The sequence below is a fragment of the Nothobranchius furzeri genome, chromosome 13 (assembly GCF_043380555.1).
Source record: "Nothobranchius furzeri strain GRZ-AD chromosome 13, NfurGRZ-RIMD1, whole genome shotgun sequence".
Taxonomy (NCBI): domain Eukaryota; kingdom Metazoa; phylum Chordata; class Actinopteri; order Cyprinodontiformes; family Nothobranchiidae; genus Nothobranchius; species Nothobranchius furzeri.
The window spans coordinates 37,647,941-37,666,342 of record NC_091753.1 but is presented as its reverse complement, the minus strand read 5'-3'; the positions used below and the strand labels follow the sequence as shown (position 1 = coordinate 37,666,342).

The following is an 18,402-nucleotide window of genomic DNA, read 5'->3' as shown; positions in this document are numbered from 1 at the left end:
GAGTGAACGCGCTGTAAATATCTTTGGTAGTCCGTCTAAGTGACTGTAAATTCAGACAAATAGGGAAGCTAAAGGTTTTTAACAGGATGAGCATGAACCATTATGCCTATTGAAGGATTAGAGATGTTTAAAGACAGCAGTAATTTAATCTGGACCTGGCTCACTGTGAGCTGCAGTTAACTTGTTCATTAGAGTCTCAAACAAATTCTATTTCTCCAAACTTAGGCTGTTCAACAATATTTTTCTGGGTCTGATCTTCCAGCTAATAAAACTCATATGAATCATTGGAAATGTTGGATATTTAAGCACATTATTTCTTTGGTGTTACTGGAATAATTCCACCACCAAACAAAAAACAAATCCTCATTTCTATATTAGGATTAAAGTTTCTCCTGGAATCCCAGACATGATGTCGGATCTGCTGAGGTCACGGAGCGATATCGGGATGTCAGGAAACCGGAGCGTCTCTCTGATTCCTCCTCTGGTCGAAACACTGCACCGCCCTACGAAGACAGATGGAAAAAACAGGTGTTTTGTTTTCTACCTGTTGAGGATCAAAAAGACAATAAATAAAATAAAAGCGCAGACCCACCCGATTATTCCAGCAGGGATGAAGAGAACGAGGGCAGCAAAAAGGAAGGGGAAGCCCTTCATGAAGTGAAGAGAGGCTGGGTAGAGGGAGTTAAAGATGCTGCTGCCCACCAGGAAACATAAGCTCTCCACGCAGGCGACGGAGGCAAACAGGGCACCTGGGGACAGAAACACACCCTGAAGACCAAACTGCACCGATGTGTTACTGGTCCAATCGACTTCCATCTGCTGCAGCACAGCTACGACTCGTTTACACATCTGCACAGCATCAGGAACTCACCTTGTTCTGATGGGCCCACCAGCTTGGACAGCTTTGACCTGAGCACGGGAGTGGCAGCCATGAAGAGGAAGCACAGACCATAACCTGATTGGACAAGAAATAAAACACTTCAAGAGTAAAGCAAAAGCATAAATACAGCATTTACTTGAGTGTAAAAAGGTTAGGGTCTCACCAGTGAACATGAGCTCAGTGGTATCAGCTACAGAGAAGACCACCAGACCGGTTATGTTAGAGGCCAGACCCACAAGAGCCACCCAGGAGTCCTTCAGGCAGCGCTGCATGACCTTCAGGCCCAGCAGACTGCTCAAGTAGGCCAGATGCTGCGCTGCAGACCCGTAGCCAATCAGGGCCGAGCCCCAGCAGAGCGGGGAGCTCAGCTCGTACAGCACAAAAAGATCCCTGCTGCCAAAGTGAACTGTCACTACCAGAAAGAAGCACAGCGTGTAGAGCCACAGCTTACAGCGCCGAAGTCGCCCCCCGTCCTCGCCGCTGCTGCCACCTGTGGAGTACAGGTGCCACACGGCTTTGTGGTGGCGAGCGGTGAGGAGCTTAGCGCTTGGGTCTGGGTACACGGACTCATGGACAAACAGGAAGGCATAGAGAGCTGAGGCCACGTTGGTGGCCAGGACCAACCAGAAGGGGTTGATGTAGCTGAAGAAAGAAAAGAGACGTTACTGAAGTTTTGATGCGTCCATTTTTACAACAGAATGTATGCAAAAGTCGTTCTTTACCCTTGTGCCCGCCTCCACTGGCCTCCAATGATGCTGGCCAACATCCCTGAAAGACCCAGAGATGCCTCCAACACCGCCACCCTGAAGGTGCGGGACTTCCTATCACTGATGTCCGCCACATATGCAAAACAGCCAGCCAGGATGGCGTTAAAGTCACCTGAGAGGCCACTGAGCAGCCTGCCCACCAGGAAGTAGACCACGGGCAGCTTGAGGTACATCACCACTAGGTAGACCACCGCCTGGAGAGCCAGGCCAATGTTAGGGAGGATGAGGACGGGTCTGCGGCCCGCCATGTCGCTCCATGAACCCAGGAGGGGCACCACCATGATTCCCACCAAAAAACCCCCCAGACTGATGTACAGATTCCAGTGGGCCGTCAATGTTTCGACCTCCTAAAGACAAGAAGGTTATTGACTTGGATCAACGATCAGAACAGAAGAATAAGGTGGTTTATGTGCGATTCTGACCAATTCTAATAGTCAATTCAACTTTATAACATGTTAATATGTAATTAAGCAGTGAGATGAACGTTATTAATCAGTAAAATAACATTATAACAATACATCTGAACTCCAGATGACAGATTATCGCCTGCAGCAGGAAACATTTCCTGTATCTGTTGCTATGACAGCAGAGTTGTAGCAGAAACCAATCAGAAAAGGGACCAGTAACTACCTCAAAATCTGAAATTGTGCAAATTCAGAGCAGTTTAGAAGAAAATAATGTTTGGCACCATTAAGCTTAGCTTTGGAAGTCGTTGAAACATCCAAAACGTTCCAGGAACCAGAAGAAGACAAGATTCTTCCTAAAAAGTCTTCTTCTTGCAGACAGAATAACAAGAGTGAGATCAACGTGGACCTGACTGAATCTCCCACTACTGCAGAACAAGAAACTGGAAAAAAAAACTCAAATTTTCTGAGCTGCAGCATGAGTTTGAGACAGAAAACAGGTTTGATAGATTCTTCTGAAGAGAAGGACAATGTTCCTCTTGAAGAAGGACGATCAGGACAACAGAAAACTCCAGCCGCTTGTTTCCTGATTAATAACACTTGTAGGGTAGACCGATAATATGAGTTGCCCGACATCTGTCATTCTTTATATGTCTACATCAGCCGATATACCTCCTTAGTAAAGCCGATTTAAAGTCAGGCACATCCCCGGACAGCCTCGTGCTGCTGGAGAATTTTGTTTAAATGTATGTTTACGTTCCAGAATAACGTCTGCTAAATAAATGCTCTAAAGATAATTTCTAATGATAATGTCTTTCTAATTTACTAGTTTTGAACATTTAATACTTGGTCAGCTAACTGATATGTTTGATTAACTTCAGTGTTTTGGCCTGAAAATAAGATGGAAAACGTCTAGATATCGGCCATCGAATGACCATGACCTCTACTTATTGGTCATCCTCTAATTTATGTAATGCTACTATTCACTCACACACAGGGGTGTCGTACTGGGGGGAAAAGTGGACCTGACTACCCAGGGCCCAAGAGGGGAGAGGGGCCCATGATTCCCTCCCCCGTTTTTATTTAGAAAACATTGGGCCCCCTTTGTGTCAATTTGTTTCATTATATTGTTGTTGCCAACTAAAGATGGGAAAATAGAACCAGACGTTATGTCAGTGTTCGTTTTCCCCAAAGGACGTTTCGACTCAGTTTGGTCTTCATCAGGTCATTTGTTGCTACCCTGTTATTTCCTCTGTGTTTCCAGCATCTTTTGTGCTTTTTCTCTCTGTGTTTCTAGCATCTTCTTGAGCTTTTCCCCTCTGTCCTGCAACATGTTTAATTTCGTTAGGCACCCCCAACGCTTTTCCTCTTTCCTTGTGAACAGCTCCTCTGTCTGTGAGCTTCTGCTTGTCCCTGTGTTGGCTCCTCCTTTTATAGGCCTCATTCACCGGACTCCGGACATTCTGTTTTTTGTTGGCTTTTCTTTACATTCTAATTCGTTTTCCTCTTTTTTGGTTTTAATTTTAGTTATATTGAACTCAAAAAATAAAAACCAACAGAAATGAAGGATAGGGTGTATGAAAAATAATTTTTAGAGTCAGGGAAGGGTCAAAGGTCAGGGGAGGGGAGGACATTGGTTAGGGTTTGGGTGGGTTAGTGGGTAGGGACATATAAATTAATTTTAATTTAGGTGGTTCCGAATTGGTTTGCAACAGGGCTGCAGACACCAACAGCGAGGTGGTACTAAACCACACCGTCAGCCGGTCCACCGCAGGGGCACGGGCTAGTTAGGAACTGAATAAGAAGGAGGGCCACCGCCTTCGGCGGTGGTCTCTCCAGTGCACTGTCCATCCTGGGTCTCCGGGTTCCGACGGCTGTCCCTTCCCACCTCACGTGTCAATGTCCACAAGCCCAGTCCTTTTAGTGTTCCCAATTAATAATTCCGCTCTCAATTGTTTGTAGCTTGGCACCACCATCATTCTTTCCCTTACTTTCCTTTAATTAGTATTAGGCTTGCTTTCTTTAGCTTTTAAATTGCCCCCGGCTGCTTAACTTTGACGACGTTTCGACTCAGTTTGGTCTTCATCAGGTAATTTGTTGCTACCCTGTTATTTCCTCTGTTTCCAGCATCTTTTGTGCTTTTTTCCTCTGTGTTTCTAGCATCTTCTTGAGCTTTTCTCCTCTGTCCTGCAACATGTTTAATTTCGTTAGGCACCCCCAAAACTTTTCCTCTTTCCTTGTGAACAGCTCCTCTGTCTGTGAGCTTCTGCTTGTCCCTGTGTTGGCTCCTCGTTTTATTGGCCTCATTCACCGGACTCTGGACATTCTGTTTTTTTTTTTGGCTTTTCTTTATATTATAAATATTTTTCCTCTTTTTTAGACCAGGTGAGCTGCTCATTGAGGCAACCTCAGGTTATTTACAGCAATCTTGTGTAACAGTACTTTGAACTGAAAGAAGTAGCTGCCAGTAGTTTCTAGGAATGAAGTATATTTACATGTAAAACTATAGACAGATTTAGGCTAACATACTGCACATGTTTCAAATTTGTAGATGTGTGTAAAAGTGATGAGGAAGGGGGGAGAGAACAGGAGGACCAAGACAGGGAAATGCTGAGGAATTGTCAGATGACCCAGGACTGTGGCCAAAAAAGCTAACTGCTCATGAGAGAGTCTAGTTTTCAGACTGTCTAGAGAAATTGTAGACTTGACCAAAGTGGCACCCAAAGACAAGGAAGGCAAAGAATTCCCCAACTACCAATATGTTAAGTCAACCAATAGGGGTGGGGGGGGGGGGGGGATCAGGAGGGACTGGTTGATATATAGTGAGAGTGTAAAGGCTCTGTTCTGCATCCCATGTGTTCTGTTCTCTCATGAGCAAACAAGGCCATCTAAAAGTCCACTGAACAGCAAAGAGGGACTCTGGTTGTCTGACATCGAGTGGCAAAAAATGTACAGGAAGTTCCCAGAGCACGAGGCACAATTGTACTTATGGGTGGAATATCCCTTTAAGTATGAGAAATAGCTGGCAAAAATCCATATATAACTGACTGTTGTATAAAACCTTACTTGTGCCTTATTTATTTATACAAATAAAACCACTTTAATGTTCGTGTGCCGAATGGGGCCCAATGACATTGAGAGTGTACAGGGCCCAGAATTTGGTGCTACGCCCCTGCTCACACATTATTATATATTTCATAAACACTGTATGTAACAAACATTCAAATAAAACTGTAAATAAAACATTTACGATGCACTTTCACAATGTCACTGAAATACTCATGAATAATATCATTATTATAACTATCGCAGGATTATTAATTACTAATCAAGGGAAATGATGTGACAGATTATTGCCAGTCCCCACAGCTGTGACCGTTTTAGAGAGTTCGGATTAAATGTCATACGAACTATTTTAAACTCTGTTGTGTCATCAGATGCCTCTCTCTTTTAGTTTCAGCTTGTGATTGTTGTTCCTCCTTTTTTAAAAGCATGGTGCTGCAGTGTGTGTGTGTGTGTGTGTGTGTGTGTGTGTGTGTGTGTGTGTGTGTGTGTGTGTGTGTGTGTGTGTGTGTGTGTGTGCACTAAGAGACACATTATTCTACGTGTATCTAAAAGTCTGAATGCATTTCCTAAACATATTCATTTGATTTCTGTTTGATGTGCACTCAGATGTTTCCCATTTGTAACTTATTTATAAACGCGCTCCTCCCTTTGCAGTTTCTGCAGCCGACTTTGAGTCTTTGTCAATATTTATTATTAATGAAAAACAATTTCTACTCATGGATGTCCTTTTACATAAAAGCTTTAATTATTAAACACTTAATGTAATTTGAATCACTGCTTTTCTCTGTTTATAAGCTTAAATGAGCCCTGCTGATAAAATAGTTTCTGTACAGCTCCATACCTTCTGGAGGGGGTCGGGGGGAACCGAGCTGTTGCTGCACTCCGACCTCCTGGAGCCGTTGAAGCCGAGGTCCTCGCTGATGCGGTCCCACAGATACTGTGTGGACAGCGGAGCCTGGAGGGCTACAGAAAACATGGAGAGGAAGAGAACCGGTTCTACAGACACCGGGAGAGAGCACGGACACCGCGGTCCGGTGGTCGGTGCACCGCCACCAGCCTCAGAGCCCTCCCGCGCAGTTGCGCTGTGATCTTCGGGAAGGATCGCTGCGGTGTCCGGCTCCTCCATGTCGAGCTGATGAACCAAAGTGGCGTGGGACTTTATTTTATCAGTAAAGGCTCTGGGGAAAGGGCGAACTTTTCAGTGACAGCAATGCTAACGAGTGTGACGTCATTTGGATCTTAGGAATTCAAAACAAAAATCGTGGGACTCTGCTTCCCCCTGCTGGGCAGATGGAGAAATTACACCTTGGCGTTTTCAAAATAAAATGTTCACATGATAAAATAAAGATCAAAATTTGTGTAAATGGGTGCAGCTTTAATTACATTTAAAATAAACCTTTATTTGATGTTAATTATCCAAAAAATGTCTGATGACGAAATATGTGTTGGAAAGTAAGAAATTAAATAACATATAGACATTTTCTGTTTATGAAACTTTATGCTGAAAGTCAGACCTATTCTGCAGCCATAGACTTCTTGTTCTGTTGGCTATGTCTCTGGTTGTAGAAATTCAGACATTGACATGTGTAAACTCCTCTGGCTAGAGACAGATAGGTCTGTGCCGCCTCCAAGGAGGAAAAAAGAATAGGGAATGTGGAGAAACGAGGACCCAGGCGAGAACTGATCCCCGGATTCATGGGTGAAAGTCACGCATGCTATCCAGTCAACCAAAGGGTACAAGTTAATAACAAATGTAAACATTAAACTATTTTCATCAGAGGTGCTGTGTGCCAACAGGCAGGGCAGACAAATGCTTGGGGGCTCCCAGACTGCCAGGGGGTCCCCAAAGGGCTGACAAGCAGTGTTGGGAGTAACGCGGTACAAAAGTAATTAATTACTGTAATGCATTGCTTTTGCTGTAATATGGTAATGTAAGGCATTACATGGAAATAAACTGGTAATATTTACTCGGTACAATTGTCAGTAACGCGATAATTACAATGCATTTTTAAACCCAGAATCAAGATGTGGGTTTCGTAAAAATTCAAATTGCGGGAAGCCTGAAAAAAGATTCAGTATCCACATATATGGCGTCATTTATGGACTCAGTTTTGCGGGCATTCTATGAGCAGAGAGGACGCAGCGGTAATTGACTCAAATACTCCAGCTGCGTCCTGCGCGCGGCCGCTGTTATATTCACAAAATCGCTCCACTAAAACAAAGTAATTTGTTTGTGAGCATTTATATCAGCCCATATTCTCTGGTACTTCACGTATTTTTCAGCTGAGTTCATAATCTGTGCCCCAGTGATTTCAACTCATTGCTGCTGGAGCGCAGCGCATATTAAGCTTTTTTTTTGCGTTCAGTAGATCCCTTTGGCTGATTAGTTAGAAAGTAGGAAATCTAGTTTACAGTTTTTCTGGAAGACGGAGAAAACATGCAGCATGCAGGAAGGTTAGAGAGAGAAAGGGCAGGAAATTATTCAAATAAAATCAAGAAAACAAAACAAAGTGCTTGAGAAGGAAAAAAAAAGTTGGTAGATTTATCCCCAATACACATTTTTACCAGTGAAAAGCAATAATATCTAAGCATTTAATATTTATACATGTGATAGAATCAGATCACCCCAGAAGTCAGTCTCACATCCAGGGCCGTATCAAGGCATTTGGGGACCAAGGCAAATATAGGCTTGGAGCTCCCACCACCTCACTTTCTGCTCAGTTAATATAAGATGGCAGCGTGCTGAGAGTACAGATTGTTGTTGCTTTTATTTAATAAACAATCATTTTAAAGCACTGTTATTATATCTGACTCTTTTTAACAGCAATCCTAGCTCAGACACCACATCACTTTCCACATATATGTCATGAGCTCACTGAGCGTCAGATTACCAGATTCTTATTGAAGTTGTATTGGTGAAAGTTACTTAAAGTAATGCAAAAGTAGTGTAATGCCTTACATTTTAAAATCAGTAATATTGTAATGTAATGAATTACTTTAAAATGAGGGTAACAAGTAAAAAATAATGCATTACAGTTTTGAAGTAACTTGCCCAACACTGCTGATAAGCCCTTACCCAAACCAAGTTAGAACTGCTAAAGAAGTTCACCACATTCACCCTCTGTCAGAGGTTTTCCTGGAATCACAACAGTGCTCCTCCACCACGGCCCCAGTCAAGGCTGGTGTGTGTTTCCACTGCTCTTTATCTTTCAAGGCTTCTGAATATGGGTGCAGATGAAAGTGTGATGTCACAAGAGCAGAGAGAGAGAGACAGAGAAAGAGAGACAAAGACAGGGTCACTAGCCTAGCCTGCCAGACTCGTCCTCTGTCTATTTTACACAGAGGATGAGTCTGGATACTCAGAGGCAGAGAGCACCATGAGAGGCGAGACTAGACAACTCAAAAATGACCAATCAGAAAAAGGTGGAAATGACTACTGCATTGCCAGATGCTGTAGTTTTTTAGCTGTAGTCAAAGATGGCGTCTGTCGATGACGCAAACATCTTTCTTTAGAAAAAAGACTTTTAGTGCTTCCTCCTGTTGTGGCATGTCCAAGTCATTTAGAACAGAGGAAAGAGCCGCAGCGAACTTCGCTTCAGACGCCATATTCGTTGTTTATGAGAGACTGTGGTGTGTGACGTACGCTGCTCAGCGCTGATTGGCTCTGTTACAATTCTCAGGGGGTGGGGCTATTTGAATGGGAGCCTTACCGGGTCCTTTGATTCCCATAAGGAAGCACTGGCATGGGTGGCCAGGCTAGAGTCACGTTAACTTAAATACAACCATTAGACCACCTCAGAGCTTTATGACATCCTGCATTTGTGACATTCACCTATTACCTGGCAGTAATGGATGCTCCCCAGCTCATGTTGGGGAGAAGGTGTGATAGTAGGAGCATGAATTAGTGTGTGGATCAAGAAAACTGCTAAACTACACACAGATAAACCCACTGCAGGAGAGACGGGTCATAATCCCTCAGCAAAAGCAGCACACCGTAACACAACACAGTCTCAAGCCCTGGCCTCTGATGTGCACGGATACATGAAACAAGATTTGTGTGCATCAAGCTCCTCAGGACAGAGAAGCTGGTTTGGATCATCTGTCACAGAAACATCAAGAAGTAAAGCAGCAAACCTGCAGATTTAGTATTAAGGCTGTTAGACTAAATATTTAAAAATTAAAATATAAAGATGATGGAAGAAACTTACATGATTACACAGTTGCTGCCATCCTACCACATCCACAAAGTGTTATTTACATGAAGTACTGAGCCAGTCCTATGTTTTTAGGATAATTTCACATAAATAAACAAGATCTGGTGTTAACACTGGGAGTGTCCTGGAAGCCTCTGACCTGAGTCTTTCATTTATATTTGCACTTTTTAGGACTGAAATTAATTGAAAGTCTTAGGTCAGACGCTTCCAGTACACACCCAGTGTTATCACAAGATCTTATTAATGAAAAATTCAACAACCCATTTTAGTCATGCATGAATGCTAAATAACAATTCACAATATGAAACTGTATGGATGAGTTAAAACTCTTACATAGTAGAGGTGTGAATCTTGACTAGTCTCCCGATATAATTATTGGGTCAATGATTCGATTAGATATCCCGATGCATTCCGACTGTTTCACTTGGATTTGTTTTCATCGATAAATAGAAGAAGCTCAGATATGAGCTTTTTAAATCCAAAACATGAGTGACACAACACGCCATCCCCCTAAAGCTCTTCCTTCCCAGCAGTCCTCAGGACAATGTAAAAGTACAAAGCATTTTAAACATTTAAGAAGATTTACCGAAGTAAAACATATCTGTTTCCAACAGCATCTCATCATCTGCAGAGCATGTCTCCCACAGCTTGACAACATCTAAAAAAAATACTGGAACATGTCCAGTTCTTGCTTTTAATAAAAGTTATAAAATCCATAATGCGTCCACATAATTAATTAATAAAATTGTTTGATCTTTTTTTTGTTTACTTGTAACCAGTGGCGGCTCCAGAAATTTTTTTCTGCAGGTGCTATGAAGGAAGTGGTCATGCGTACCCATTGTTCTCTAAAACACCTTCAACACTAGCAGATACACATGCGTGCACAAAACCTCAACAACACCTGAAACAATCATTAATATACATCATAAACATATGAATAATCACTGACTTGTCCATGAAATCATAAACACATACAGCCACACAGAAAACCATCTATAGTGTTGCAAGGTTAGCTAACATTAGTGTTAGCATTTCCAGCGGCAAAACCCTTGACTGCTGCGGTGGTTGATGGTTGACTCTCTTCATCCAGGTCCGTAGGTTTTTGTGGGTCTGAGATCACTTCCAAAGATTCATTCGTTTTTGACGGAACCTGTGTGTCATGTTCCTGGGCAGAGGTGAGTCACACCTTCTCCTCTCACCAAACTCTAACTTAATTCTCCACAGGTGAGGAGCAGGGGGAGCGGCAGCTGCAGGAGATTTCCCAATCAGGGACGCGGGTTCAAAAGGAGGATGGAGACACATCACTTTGCCGGATGATTGCACCAGTTTAGGTAGCACTCGACTCTGAACTTTGATCTTGTTAATTCGTGTTTTGACTCGCCTTCGACTAGTGGATTTATGACCTTGGATTGTATTTTGGATTTGGAATTGGATTATCCCTTACGCCTGTTTTTTGTCTCGCTCAGGATCATCTCATCATCTACTCACCCTTGCTGTCTTCGTTTTCTGGAACATGCTCATCACGTCCCATCCTCCTCCGCCGTTCCTGTTTGGCTTTCCCTCTGCTGCCTCACCCCTCCTGGATCTCTCATCCTCTGCCCAGCGTCCTCCCCGGCTTCCCCTCCTCTCCTGATTAACCTGAGCACCTCAGACTCGAGCCGTATTGCTCATCCCACAGGACTTCCCTGTGCGGTTTCAGTTCCCGTTTTTATAATAAAGACATTTTACTTTACTGCTTTGGACTACGTGTGCTGATTCTGCATGTCTTGGGTTAGACACTTACCTCGAGCCTTGACACTGTGGAAAGTTGGGCAACAAAAACTGATCCATTTTACCACTAACTCTACCTTTCACTCATTCGCAGGTGGAAAATGAGGTCAAAGGTTAACATCAATTTCCTGTTTTGGTTTAAGTTTTTACTAATTTACTGATTATTTTTGTTTTGTATGTTAAATATTATCACATCCACACGTTAAATTAAAATTAAATTGTAAAAAAAATTCTAATATTTACTTGGGGGTGCTATGGAGGTTTAATGACTAATCCAGGGGTAGCTATAGCGCCCCCCTGGCACCGCCACTGCTTGTAACACAGGGGAAGGCAGCTGACCTGCATGTTTTAGTTGTTTCTGCAAATCTGACTTTAATAGAGCTTCATAAGCTGCTTAACAGGTGATTCCACCATGAAATCAAGCATGCTAGAGCAGGGAAACAATTAAAACATGCTGCAGGGCAAGGTTCTAGAACTTTCATCATCATCAGCAGCATCATCATCATCATCATCATCGGCAGCAGCTTTGATGGCATCATATCATATACATGATAACGGACCAGAGCCTATATAAAGAGCACCCTGACCCGACTCCTGTCATAAACCTTCGAGTGTTCATGTGTCTAAAAGGGGAGCCATCCGGCTATTTAAAGTGTTCTATGTCTGCTACCTGTCGACTCTTCTTTGCTCCTACACACACACCCCGCTAGAGGGCAGCGCAGACCGCTACATTGGTGTCAGAAGTAGGATTAGCGCTGTCAAGAAAGACAGAAAAGATGCAGCAACTCGTCGAGGAGATTGAGCGACTTGAAAAATAGAACAGCAAGCTGGAAGACCAACTACGGCTGGGCGTTAAAGTGAGGACACTGCGCCAGCCGGATGGAACCAGCAATCCGCAGTTAGCCCGGCACCCACGAGAGATGCGGTCAGTGGAAGCTCCTACAATCCCGGCACCAACGGCGCTGAGAGACAGCGGCAATCGAACGCCGGTAAAACTCCCAAGATTCAGTGGCGCCACACCCCTTGCACCCTTCCTCGCTCAAGTAGAGCTGGTGGCTTTACATGAAGAATGGAGCCAACAGGAGACAGCGGTTCAGGTGGTGTTGGCTTTGGAAGGAGGAGCACTTCAGGTCCTGGTAGACCTAGCGTCGGAAGAGCGACGCGATTGGAAAGCTATCACGGCTGCGCTGAACAGATGCTTTGGGAAGCAAGCCTCAGGAGAGCAAAGCCAAGAACAACCGAGCGGCAGACGACGCAGCCACGGAGAAAGCTTGGGAGCTTATGCGGCTGATCTACAACTGTATGCTCGTCGGGGCTATCCTGATTTCCCGGCTGCCGCCAGAGAGGAGTTGAGCCTGCATGCTTTCCTACGAGGGCTAACACCGGAACCATTACGTCAACACGTCAGATTGTTCTTCCCCATCACCTTGGCTGAAGCGCTTAGGAGAGCTGAACAAGCGGAGGAGGTGATGCCTGTTGGACAGTGTGGGCGATCGCCGCTGGCGAGAGCGGCTGAACAAGAGGAGGCGCTGGAGGAGAGGAGAGAAGTAAACCAGGCCCGGCCGGAGCAGACCCCGAGACAGAGACCAGCCACCGGCCTCTGCTACCATTGTGGGGAACCGGGACATCTAGCCAGAGACTACCCAGCCCCAAGTCTTCGACCCCGGTCCGGGCCGAAGAGGCCAGAGTTGCCCAGTCGCTAGAAGACGACTGCAAAAACCTGGAGTTTGGACAGAAGCCGGTTCCTGCTACTGTGGCTCTGTCACCTGAGGCCATGCTTGCTATGGAGGCATTGGAACAACGCAGCAGAGAACATCTCAGCTCAGAGCAACAAGAGCAGTTGGGCCAATTACTGTGAGAGTTTGGGGACATCTTTGCTGCTCGAGAAGAGGATTGCACCCGGACTACCTTGGTCCAACACTGCATCGACACAGGAGACGCCGCTCCTGTACGGCTCCGCCCTCATCACCTGCCATTAGCCAAACGCCAAGCAGCAGAAGAATTAATCAGAGACATGGCAGCTAGCGGGGTCATTGAGCCATCAGAGAGCCCCTGGGCTGTGCCCGTTGTCATGGTGAAGAAGAAGGGGGGTGGATGGCGACCCTGTGTGGATTACCGGAGGCTTTATGCTTTGACGCGCAAAGATTCATACCCCCTGCCTCGCATTGATGACACATTAGATCACAGCTGGATCGTGCTGGTTCAGCTCCTTGGATCTACGCAGTGGATATTGGCAGGTGGAGCTGGCGCCAGAGGGTAAACCCAAAACGGCGTTCACGATTGGACAGGGACTGTGGCAGTTTCAAGTGATGCCGTTTGGGTTATGCAATGCCCCGGCTACTTTTGAAAGACTGATGGAATGAGTTCTGCAGAAAATTCCTCGCAACTGCTGCATGGTTTATCTGGATGATTTACTTGTGCATGCTAAAGACTTTGAGCACGCTGTTCGCAACCTGTGGGAGGTTTTTGTCACCATTCGCCAGTCTGGGCTCCGATTAAATCCTGCTAAGTGCACGCTGCTCACTCGCCAGACCCATTTCCTCGGCCATGTCGTCAGTGAGCAGGGAGTAACAACAGACCCTGCTAAGGCTGTTGCTGTGAAGGAAAGGCCTGTGCCAAGAAGCGTCTCGGAGCTGTGGAACTTCCTGGGTTTGGCCTCCTACTACCGCCGCTTTGTGAAAGGATTTGCCCTCTGCATCGGTTCGTTGAGAAGGGCAGGTGGTTCGAATGGAGTGAGAAGTGCACTGCAGCTTTCCACCAGCTCCAGACAGCGTTGGTTGACGTGCTGGCTCTGGCGTATCCGGACCCCGCCCAACCCTTTGTTGTGGATACAGATGATAGCAATTTGGGAGTGGGAGCCGTGCTCTCCCAAACAGGTGAAGATGGAGAAAGAGTTGTGTCTTATTACAGATGAAGTCTCAGTCGGAGCGAGAGAAATTACTGCATCACCAGGCAGGAGCTGCTAGCAGTGGTTATGGCTGTGAGACACTTCTGGCCATACCTGCTGGGTACCAAGTTCAAGCTTCGGACTGATCATGCTAGCCTCACCTGGCTATTGAACTTTAAACAGCCGGAGGGACAGGTGGCTAGGTGGCTGGAGATTCTGCAGGAGTATGACTTTGACATCCAGCACCGCCCCGGTCGCCAGCATGCTAATGCTGACACGCTCTGCCAGGAAGAGCGAGAACCAGAACCTGTTCCAGCAGCAGTGAGAGAGCAGCAATAAGAACTGTTGGCTGCAGCGGTGGAAGCTACCGAGGAACAGGAGAGGGAGTTGTTCTCCATGGAGGAACTAAAAGATCAACAGGAGGCTCATCCAACTCTGGCGGAGGTGAGGACCTGGGTTCGGGACACCTGGAGACCAGAGTGGCCCGCCGTATCCTCGCGTGGGGCTGAATTAAAGAACCTGCACTCACAGTTTGGAAGCTTGGAGCAGCATGTGCTGTATCGGAGCTGGCAGGCACTGGGAGGAGGGATGGACCGCTTGCAGCTGCTAGTGCCACGAAACCTTCGAGCAAAAGTCCTCTACTGGGTTCATGGGGCAACGGGGATGGGACACTTTGGCAACAGCAAAACGGTGCAACGGCTCCAGCGGAGGTTCTACTGGCTGGGCTGCCATCAGGACGCGGAACACCACGTTCACTGCTGCGACATCTGCACCAGCCACAAAGGGCCTACTCAGCGCTCCCGGGGGCCGCTACAACAGTACCTGGTTGGAGCACCGATGGAGCGGGTCGGGGTGAACATCCTTGGGCCCTTTCCCACTACAGAGGCTGGGAATCGCTACGTTCTGGTAGCCATGGACTACTTCACCAAAGCCCCATTCCCACCTGTACCGGGTCGGCCCGGGCCGGGTAGCCCCAGTCGGCCCCAGTCGGCCCCAGCCTGGCCTGGTTGATTCCACACATCCTTGCCTTAAGCCCATGTGGGCTGATTCTACCCACCAATCAGAGGCTTGCTCTAATGGAAGGTGTGAATGGGCTGATTCTACCCACCAATCAGAGGCTTGCTCTAACGGAAGGTGTGAATGGGCTGATTCTACCCACCAATCAGAGGCTTGCTCTAATGGAAGGTGTGAATGGGCTGATTCTACCCACCAATCAGAGGCTTGCTCTAACGGAAGGTGTGAATTTGCTGTCAGCAGTGGGCGTGTTGGCCCTGGTCGGCCTGAAGCAGTACCCCTCGGGAAGAGGGCCGAGAATGAGCCTTGGTTGGCCCGGGAAAATTCCAGGCCACCCAGAAATGTAAACAACCTACGCTACCCGGCCCGGGCCGACCCGGTACAGGTGGGAATGGGGCTCAAGTGGCCAGAAGCGTACGCGATGCCGGATCAAAGTGCTGCATCTACAGCTCAGCGGTTGGTGGACAAGATGTTCTCTCGTTTTGGAGTACCTGAGGAGCTTCACAGCGATCAGGGGAGAAACTTTGAGAGCCAGCTGTTCGGTGAGGTGTGCCAGCGGTTGGGGGTGACAAAGACTAGAACCACTCCGTTACATCCCCAGAGTGACGGGCTGGTGGAACGGTTTAACTGCACTCTGGCGACTCAGCTGGCGATCCTCACCAGCAAACATCAGAGAGACTGGGATTTATATTTGCCTATGGTGTTGTGGGCATAGCGCTCTGCGGTGCAAGAGTCCAGCCAGAGTACTCCTGCGGCGCTGATGTTCGGGAGGGAGCTCCGGACGCCAGTGGATCTAGTGTTTGGGCCGGCTCCAGAACCAGAGATTGTGGGGGGGCCCGAACTGGATTATGTGTGACGCCTAAAGGAGCGGATGGAAGAAGTCCTCCAGCTGGCCCGGACCACCCTGCTAGTGGCTGGAGCTCGCCAGAAGAAGACGTACAACTCCAGAGCTCATGGACCCTCACTGGCTTTGGGGGACAAGATTTGGGTCTACTGCCCGACCCGGAAGAAGGGCCTGTCCTCCAAACTGATGAGCCACTGGCAAGGACCTGCAGAAATTTTGGACCAGATCTCTGCGGTGGTCTTCCGGGTTCGCCTGCCTGGACGAGGTAGGCGGGTGGTCCTCCACAAGGACCGCTTGGCGCCGTACCGGCCACAGACCGGGGGGCAACCGGCTGCTGATGGGGCTGTGGATGGACTTGGGGAGGAAATGGTAGGACCAGGGAGGCTGGTGCGTGCTCAACGCCGGCCGGACAGGTTCCAGGACTTTGAAATGGGAGACTGAGGGTTGTGGGACACTTAACCCTTTTGGGGGGGAAGAGCTATGTGGCAGCCCTGCCACTGATAAGCCAGCAAGGCCGCATTGCACTCTGGGGGGACGGTAAATTGGGTTTGTTTATTCTGCTTGTGGTGTTCTGAGGGTTATATTGTTCGGGGTTATGTTAGTGTTGTTTGTTTCAGTTCTGAGTTCACGCTGTGTTGTTCTTATCTGGTGCCTTTTGGCACCGTGAGTTAAATGTATGTGTGGGGGGATGAAAACGGGAGCCATCCGGCTATTAAAAGTGTTCTATGTCTGCTACCTGTCGACTCTTCTTTGCTGCTACACACACATTTCAATTCAATTCAATTCAATTTTATTTATATAGGGCCAAATCATGTCAAGAGTCGTCTCAAGGCACTTCACATAATAAACATTCCAATTCAGGTCAGTTCATTAAGCCAATAATGTTTCCTATATAAGGAACCCAGCAAATTGCATCAAGTCTGACATTAGTCAGTGACTTTACAGCAATCCTCATACTAAGCAAGCATAAAGCGACAGTGGAGAGAAAAACTCCCTTTTAACAGGAAGAAACCTCCAGAGAATCCTGGCTCAGTATAAGCAGCCATCCTCCACGACTCACTGGGGATTGAGAAGACAGAGCAGGCGCACACACACACACACACACACACACACACACACACACACACACACACACACACACACACACACACACACACACACACACACACACACACACACACACACACACACACACACACACACACACAAAGACAAAGTAATGTGTCTATAGTTATATTGTGATTTCTTAGTAAATATTCTATTTGGTGAGAGATAAACTTTATTGTATTTATCCTAGTGGATCTATAATTAAACGGATAAACTAGTAGTAGCACATCCAACGTCAAGGAAAGCAAAAATTATTATCAGGAGAGTGAGAATGTTCAAGTGGTTAGCAGCAGTGTGCTAGACGATGGCCCCCTCCATGAGGCCACCACAGCTCAGCAGAACATAATTGTAGCTTCTTCTGGGGAGAAAACACTTAGAGAGAAAATAAAGTTAACAGCCGAAATTGCAGAAAATAATACAGTTAAAGAGCAGATTGTAGAAGAAAGTAGTAGAGTGTGAAAAGTGGTTAGTGTATCCTCCAGCAGTCTAAGCCTATAGCAGCATAACTACAGAGATAACTCTGGATAATCTATCCTATTTAGATGGAGGCATGTTGTAGGCAGGGCAAGGGAGAGCCATCTTTACCGACTGTACACTCCACCTCCCTCTACTCCCCCACTTGTCCAGATTTAGGCTAACATCAGATTTTAACCATAGGCCCTATCAAATAAAAATGTTTTAAGCCTAGTCTTAAAAGTAGACAAGGTGTCTGCCTCACGGACTAAAGCTGGGAGCTGGTTCCACAGGAGAGGAGCCTGATAACTAAAAGATCTGCCTCCCATCATAATTTTAGATATTCTGGGAACCACCAGTAAACCTGCAGCCTGAGAGCGAAGTGCTCGGTTAGGAACGTATGGAACAATCAGATCACAGATGTATGATGGATCTTGATTGTTAAGAGCTTTATATGTGAGAAGGATCTTAAAATCTATTCTGAATTTAACAGGTAGCCAATGTAGGGAAGCTAAGACAGGGGAGATATGATCTCTCTTTTCAATTCTCATCAGAACTCTAGCTGCAGCATTTTGGACAAGCTGAAGACTTTTAACTACATTCTATGGACTTCCTGAGAGTAATGAATTACAGTAATCCAGTCTTGATGTAATAAATGCATGAACTAGTTTTTCAGCATCACTCCTGGAAAGGATGCTTCTAATCTTAGCAATATTCCGAAGGTGGAAAAAGGAAATCCTACAAACCTGTTTAACCTGGGATTTGAATGACATGTCCTGGTCAAAGATAACACCAAGGTTCCTTACTTTGTTCTCGGAGATTAATGTAATGCCATTCAGGTCAGGTGATTGACTAAGCAATTTCCTTTTCTGGATTTCTGATCCAAAGATGAGAACTTCCATCTTGTCTTGATTTAAAAGCAAAAAGTTTAGAGTCATCCAATTTTTTATGTCCTCAAGACAAGCCTGTAATCTACCCAACCGATTAGGTTCATCA

At 46.2% G+C, this 18,402-nt stretch overlaps 1 protein-coding gene across 1 annotated transcript; it reads right to left on the bottom strand.

The window, feature by feature from the left end:
- Positions 1–245: 245 nt before the first annotated feature.
- On the bottom strand, positions 246–6,377 carry slc46a1 (solute carrier family 46 member 1). The gene is made up of 6 exons (XM_015951627.3): positions 5,959–6,377; positions 1,603–1,994; positions 1,044–1,522; positions 872–955; positions 593–749; positions 246–503 (listed from the first exon to the last, which is right to left on the bottom strand). Exons 1-6 carry the CDS (start codon positions 6,241–6,243, stop codon positions 449–451), a joined length of 1,452 nt encoding a protein of 483 aa, XP_015807113.2. The 5' UTR covers positions 6,244–6,377; the 3' UTR covers positions 246–448.
- Positions 6,378–18,402: the final 12,025 nt, after the last annotated feature.